The 7,650-nt window shown below is 41.3% G+C and overlaps 1 protein-coding gene across 7 annotated transcripts in view; it reads left to right on the forward strand.

The window, feature by feature from the left end:
- The window catches only part of lrba (LPS-responsive vesicle trafficking, beach and anchor containing), a 146,706-nt gene that overhangs the window by 106,737 nt on the left and 32,319 nt on the right, over positions 1 to 7,650 (forward strand). For all 7 annotated transcript variants that reach the window (XM_031863004.1, XM_031863003.1, XM_031863002.1 and 4 more), the window contains one exon: positions 1,256 to 1,408. In XM_031863004.1, coding sequence (XP_031718864.1) covers positions 1,256 to 1,408 — 153 coding nt within the window. The remainder of the gene's footprint in view (positions 1 to 1,255; positions 1,409 to 7,650) is intronic.

The following is a 7,650-nucleotide window of genomic DNA, read 5'->3' on the forward strand; positions in this document are numbered from 1 at the left end:
ACAGACTAGAGCATGACAGCTTGAGGTTGAAGTTGGACTGTTTATCTTTGATGTCAGACTGTCTACAGGTTTACATCTTTCTCTCCTTCTCAAAAGCTCCAGTCACACTTGTAGTCACAAGTTGTGTTCACAGACAGCAGGGCTACCATCAAATCCCCAAAACAAATGCTGTCAATAAATCGACTAATCATACCATGAAATCCTATGAGATATTGACTGATTCTTCTTTTACTATGTTGAAGTGAAGAATGACATCATGCTTTTTGTTATAGAGTACATTTTGAGACGATAGAAAAACACTGTATATTATCCGTTTAAATAATACACAATTTACAGCAAAATATTCATTTTACACTCTACTCTTTTTAAACTATTTACATGAAGCAGCCATCCTTGCATTTCATAATCAGTGAGACATACCCACAATAACAACTGTACCGTTAAGGCTGTATGGATTCATCTACATGCTTTTAAGCTCAAGCTCAATCTTAATGTTTACACTCATTGCGGCCAGTTCTGCTTTGTTAAGAACGACGAATGGCTAAACATCTGGGGTTGCATCTCATGTCATAACTGCATTTCTCTTCAGTTTGAAAATACTTTGTGTTGTTTGGGACAGCCAAATATAATCATCACAGTTCAGGAAGAATTTGGCTGACTTTTCTGTTGTTGTGGTGGGAAGGGGGGGGGGGGGGGGGGGCTGGCTGGCTTTATCTGCTGCTTAGATACAGACGAAGCAAACGAGTACTGAGTAATGAAAAAGCACATCCAGACGTTTTTGACATCTTCTATAGTGGCCAAAGCACAAATGCAGGCAGCAGACAAGCAGTCAGAAATGTAACTACCATGAATAATTGTACAATTTGGAAAACATCACTGTTTAACTGTTGTAAGTGTCACACACAGCAATCCTTGAATAATTTCTGAACTGGATTCAGGATACAGGGATTGCCCCTCTGTTTCACTATTACTGATACTTATACTACGACTTACTTCTTCAGCTCTCCTTAATACTCTTAGACATGTTCAAGTCACACCTTTTTGAGTCTGAGGGCTGGTTGGTGATTTCTCTGAGCCTGCTGTAGTTTCAGAAGCATCCTTCAGTCAGCATCATCATTTTACCCATTACTTACCCTGTGTCAGCTAGGGGAACTCTTAAAATGGCAACACTGTTGATATCATCACTTTTTTGCTTGTAGCATTGTAATAAGCCAGTGTGTAAGTTTAAATGTACCTCTGTGCTTTGTCCGTGCAGGAGCTGATCCCAGAGTTCTACTACCTCCCCGAGATGTTTGTCAACGCCAACGATTACAACCTGGGAGTGATGGAGGACAGCACCGGAGTCTCCAATGTGGAGCTGCCACCTTGGGCCAAGAGCCCGGAGGAGTTTGTACGCATCAATCGCCTGGTAAGAAACACAGACAGAAGCTCCACATTCATGCACAATCTATAGGCGCCAACAAGAAGTGTTGTTATAGTCGAGATGGTCATTATTTTTAATTTCTAATATCTATAAGTTGCTAACACACATTTACACGTATACATTTCTATCTCTGCTTCGTATGCCGCATAACCCAGACCAACTGAAGTCTTGCCAGAGGTTTCTGCCGCTGCAGTTTTAGCTGCAAATGCTAATTCAAAGAGACAGTGTTATTTCCTGATCGTCTCACAGTTCCTCCTGTTACCTGAGCCTCTCCCGCTCCTCCGACATGCCTCAGCTCTCAGATTGCCGTGTTGGCGAAGTGATCCAACATCACCTCACCTCCTATCCCTATCCACCTCGCCATCTCTCTTTCTGCGCTCGCTCTGTCCACACACATCTGGTGCACGTTTATGTGTGTGTGTGATTGCAGATTGTGTTTGTGTGCAGAGAGATGATGCAGTATCCTGTGTCTGATCTCCCCTTCAGCCCATAGCAGAAACATTCAGTGTACCCACATCTCGGATGTTGTCAGACTCGCTGTCATATTTTCATTGTAGATGTTCTCTCGTCTTACATACACACACACACACACACACACACACACTATGCTGTAAAACTAAGGTAACTCTTTGGATCAGATTACCTTGCTCTGCTCTAGAAGGTCAAAATAAGCACCAGATAGATTTATTATTTCAGTGGAATAGTTTATCATTGGTACTTTTAGTTTTTCATTTTTTCTTACTTGATATGAGTTTTACTGATAATCAAAGGCCACGCTGTCCTTGTAAAATGTGCTTTCTGCATAAAATTTAAGAGAAAAATAAGAATCTACAAAACCAAATCATAGGTTATAATGCAAATAATTATGCCTGTATTTTTTGTTTTTAAAAAGTCCTCAGTCTGTTGAATTTTGAATTCGTTCTTGGGCCACATTCCCTCTAAGGAAAATGTTTGGGGTAACAACAGCTTCCTGTTGTGTGCCCACAGTAGTAATGTGTGCTGATGAGGCCGGGTGTGCTCTGTGACCTGTGTAGTCTTGTGGTTGGGTCTGTTAACCAGCCTGCTGATATGACCAGGCCTCTATCATTAATCACACACTTCTCCCTCTTTGGCTGTCAGCATGGTCTAGGCCAAGGTGGATGTATCGAGGGAAGCTGGTTGTGTAGGTGGCATGTTGTTTCCCAGTGTTATTGGAACTTAATTTGTACTAAAGAAGGAAAATACTTGAACATTTTTTGTCACTGCTGTCATGTAGGGTTGAAACAGTTAGTCTGTCACGTGTTCAAGTAATTTATTTTTGAAGGGTTTTAGTATACACCTTCTAATATATGAAGATATGCTGCATTGTAATTTGAATACCTGTTCGTCGCTCAGACAGAAATTATGTTGGGCATTTTTCACAATTTGTCAGACATTTTAAAATAATTAACAGATGAATTAATGGTTGCGGCTCTGTCATGTTTTTATTGTAGTACTGTTTCACCATTTTTGACCGTCTTACTTTTCAGTGATTTAACATCTTAAATAAATACTGCGCTCCTGAGTAAATATTGTTTGATATACAGAAGTAGAACATACTCACCTTTACAATATTTGTAATTTGGATGTTATTATTGAACACACTAAAAATCAGTCGGAGCAGTATCACTGGAGCAACTGACTTGAAAGCGTCTGTGTGTTAATGTGCTTTGTGCTCCTGCAAGCACAAAGCGGCTTTTCATTGCCCGTTTAAGTGCTGCAGTCTCATCTACCTCTGCTCCCTCAATTTCCACTGGTCCTTTCCTTTGTGTCCAATTTAGCACTGCAGAGGCAATTTAGACTTATCCAAATGGTCTACGCTCATGCACAGCTACCTGCTAGTTACTGCTCTCGGGCTGATACATTTTCAGTCTGCGGTTTTCTTTCTCTACTGTGTGCGAATTGAGATATTGATCCAGCGTGCAGCCAAGCCCAGGAGGCAGGTGTAGGTGCACAGAAACATAACAAGCTCTGTAAAAAGACAGAGCTTTCTGGGCTTTCATAAAGGTATTGTTAATATCTGCTTCATAACGACATAAACACACACTGTTGGTTTGTAAAATTGCTGATCAGTTAACCTTTGGTAGTATTAGATGTGACAATTATTCCGTCACATTGATCCATGCAAGATGTTGGCTCCACTTGTCAACGGTGGTCCGACATTAATATATTTTAATGTAAATGTTTCATGCAAATTAGTTTGATCAGTTCACTTTACATTGTCAGTATAGGATAACGTTTGTCTTTAAAAGGTGACACTCATGCAGTACTTTTTTACAGTACTACGGTACATTTGCAGACAGAATCTGAGAGACAGATTACAGGAGGGTGGACAGGAAGGATAAAAGATAAAATGGGCCGAGGACGAGGTAGAGGGAGGGATGTGTGGGTGGACAGGTCTCTGGTCGTGACAGATAGCTGGCATTAGAGGGTGTCAGCTGGCAACTGTGGTACTGTTGGGAGAGAGATGAGCATGGTGGAGAAGAGAGAGGAAGACCGAAGGAGTTAATGGGCTGTTTGGCTCTCTTTAGCTTGTCTCCTGCTAATGGCCTCGCAACACACGGATACACAGCATGAGAGAACACGCAAACACACGCAAATGCACACACGCTTACAAACACACACATGCCTGCTGTCTCCACTCTGGTTATGAGCCCTAGATGATTAACAGCTAATTAGGGCCCAATCTGGAAAGGCCATTAAAAGCCTCTCACAGTAAAGGATTGTGCTGCTGTGCAAAACGGCAGCTTGTTTTTGTTGTGAGGGAGATTTGCATGGTTGGTATAATGAAAAAAAAAAAAAAGAAATCCAGCAGAAGATATAAACATTTCATCAAACTGTAGCCTGGTTTATATTGCTCTTGTCTTGGAAGTGTCATAGTTCATCACAAATGTTTAGTAAAAAACTGCAAGTGTGCGCCTACACAGATTGTTGTTTGACCTCTGGCTTACAACACTGGAGGCTCAAAGGCTCCGGTTCAGTTGAAAACTGTGAGTTTGACATGTTTAGGAATGGTTGGATTTTAGACAGACTTACTGGAGACAAAGCGCCGTTGCGCCTTAAGTCACGCATGCACCTTCACTACACTAAAGTGTCTACAGTATACTTAAATGCTAGCTTGTAAAGGCACACTCCCTTTTTCTTGACCCATCACAAACCCACACACACACACACGCAGAGACAGCGGGTCTTGAGGCGGCGTGCCACAGAGATCAGGGGCTTCTTGTTGTTTTTACCAGTAGGTCGAAGGAGAGGTTAAGAACTTGATCCCTCCTCCGCCAGATAACTACATGTCTCTGGGCACTGTCAGCCTGTCTGACATTCCACTATATATGACCACATCTCACTTCTCAGGTCTGCTAACCATTAGAGCCGTAGCAGGTGATCCTGTGTATGTGCTTGTATTTGTCTGCACATCAATGTTTACATGTGCTGTCATGTGTCTTGGCTTCACTGTAGCTGCTGATATGGAGCAGCCTTAACCACTGTCTGTTATAGTAGCCATCTCCTGATGCGAATTAGTGGTGCAGCGGATCATAAAAACTCACTGTTTGGGTCGTACCACGGATCGGAGTCGCGGATCGGATCAGCACAAAATAAAAAAGGGAGCAAATAAAACTTTTTAAGATCCCTGATCATGGTTTTTTCCGACAATACTAATTGCCGATCATTGATGATCCATATTGGCAGATACAGATCCCTTTGTTTGATTGTAGCAGCTGTTCTACAAGGATCATGGATCGACAGTGGTCCGTAACACCACTTCTGCAAATAGCCTCTAAACTCAGTCCACCATTAGACTGTGATCTACACATTACAGCAGCCAGAATCTCTAAAATGACATTGTTTTAACTGTAAAGCGTTGGTTATCTACACTTAAACATATCTAACATAATTTATTTTAAATTGAACACCAAAACTTAAATATTGGTAATATAGATCTGGTGCTAAGTGTCATGTTAGTTCCATAGTTTTTATGCAGCTCTTTCCAAGGCAACAGATATCTTTTTCTTTTCAGTGGAAGGTGGAGTCACCATCTAACCCATTTGAACTCTACAGGGTCCGCCTGCTGCTCCACAGTTCACATGTTTGGTTCCCTTCCGTCATCTGCGCTCTTGTGGTGCTGCTGATAGACCTGCAAACCACACACACGGGAGAGACGGGCAGCACATTACTTTCGGCCTTTTTCCCCTTATAAAGCAGCTGCTCACTCAAAGCAGTGACAGAGAGATCACTTAAACTGCCCTCACAGAAGGAGTGAGAGACTCTGCTCTTGTTGACTGGGCAAAGCCAGTTGAGTGATGGGTCAGAAGTTGATACTGAGAGATTTGACCACAGGTCACCACCACATGCGGTAAACCCTCACTGTAAGTACCCAACACATCTCTGCTCTATGGATGTTAGACACCAAAATAACTTGGTTCTAGTGTGATTCTCTGAAAGTAGTCCTTTTAACCATTATGTGGTAATTATTACAGGATTGGATATCTGTGCTGTGCCTTAAGCAACCATGATTAAAGTATGTGATGCAGGCATGGGATGTGCAAATTACCATATGACTGAAATAACAGTGAAGACAGGTGTCACATGTTACTTTACCTTTGCTGCAATGCAACAATGGAAAGGATCCTATGACAAATGTAAACCCCTTTCATTAAACTTACAACCTAGTAATAATCTTTGTGACTAATTCATGACTCTAATTACTGGTGATACCAAACTATTTAAGCTGACCAAAGTGATCATTTTGAACTCAGTGGAGTGGGCGGATTCAAAGGTCTGGACCCAGGCAAGGTGGAGCCATGGTCCACTGCATGACACATGAACCGTTTTAATGTCGGATGTAAATGCTCTACTGCTCCCACTGAGAATCAACACAACTTTTTTCAGTCTCAGCTGCTCTCAGCCACTTTTGAATCCCAGTAGTAGTTACACACGACCCCCCACCCCCCACCCCCTAAAATGTAAAAACATGAAATCGTGGGCAGCCATTTCTTGCAAACACAGCAACGCATACTGCCGTCTTCAAAATGCTTTGCAAAAAAGGGTGTAGATCTGATGTAAAAACGTTACTGGTTAAGGATGTTGATTATCTGAAAAGCCACACAGACCTAGGTACATATTTTAGGAGGGATAAATTGGAAGTAACCATTGTAAGTATCACAGAGCAATAACATCTTCTGTTTTTTTTATGTTTCAGGAGGCAATTGTTTTTCTCGTCGTCAGTACATCAGGGCTATGTGTTTATTTTTATGGTATAACTATTAGTGCTGCATTCATTAATTAACGCCGACAATTATTTTATTGCGTGTTCACGCAGTTTTTTTATTTTTTATTATTAAGCGGACATTTTTAACACAAGAACCGGGCAGCGAGCGGTGAACAGCTGTGTTTGTGTGGCGTCACTTGCATTTATTACACACATGAAGATAACGTTGTGAACACCGGCTGAATATCTATTATCAGAATCATTATAACTGTATTTGATCTGCTACTGTGTAAAGGGAATACTGCTGTTAAAAAGCACCTTATTTGTTTAAAGTGTTTGCAAACCAAATGTTATTGCACTTTTGTTCATATAGCAGTACTTTCAAGATAAAAGTGCGCAATACACTACTTTTGAATTCATTATTGAATATTGCCATAACAATGCGATTAATCGCGATTTAAAAATTGTAATCGTTGCCCAGCACTAATAACTATTTGTTCTCTACTGCTTCCTAGTGGTCAGATTTGCCTCATTCAGCTTTAAACTCTTTTCAGTTTGCTAATTTTGTCGTTGAACAATAATGGTGATCAGTTTCACGGAGCCTCACTCTTGATCTTACAGCTGTTAATGTGTCACCCCTCAGTAATCCTGCCTGCAGATGTAAACATCTCCTGCTCAGCGCTAACAGACAAATGTCATATTAATATGAGCCAAATCACCTTTACCCCCCCAAACCCCATATACTCGCACTATCAGCGTCTTTGAAAGTTCTGTCCTGAACTTTGTCAGTTTTATATGCTGACAGCCGTTCACACTTACAGAAAGCTATGTCATCGTGTCAGACAAGTCCATTATCGTACCAGTTTATGATCAAGGAAGATGAAAAGGGGGTGCTGTGGGTGCTATTCGCATTGAAGACTGAATGTCATTATGCAGAAATGTCCAGTGGCTGTATACAATCTGAGGGAGAGCTGCATACAGTAGACAAAATTGATACCCA

Source organism: Anarrhichthys ocellatus, unplaced genomic scaffold (assembly GCF_004355925.1).
Source record: "Anarrhichthys ocellatus isolate YVR2014 unplaced genomic scaffold, GSC_Weel_1.0 scaffold28, whole genome shotgun sequence".
In the NCBI taxonomy this organism is placed as follows: Eukaryota; Metazoa; Chordata; class Actinopteri; order Perciformes; family Anarhichadidae; genus Anarrhichthys; species Anarrhichthys ocellatus.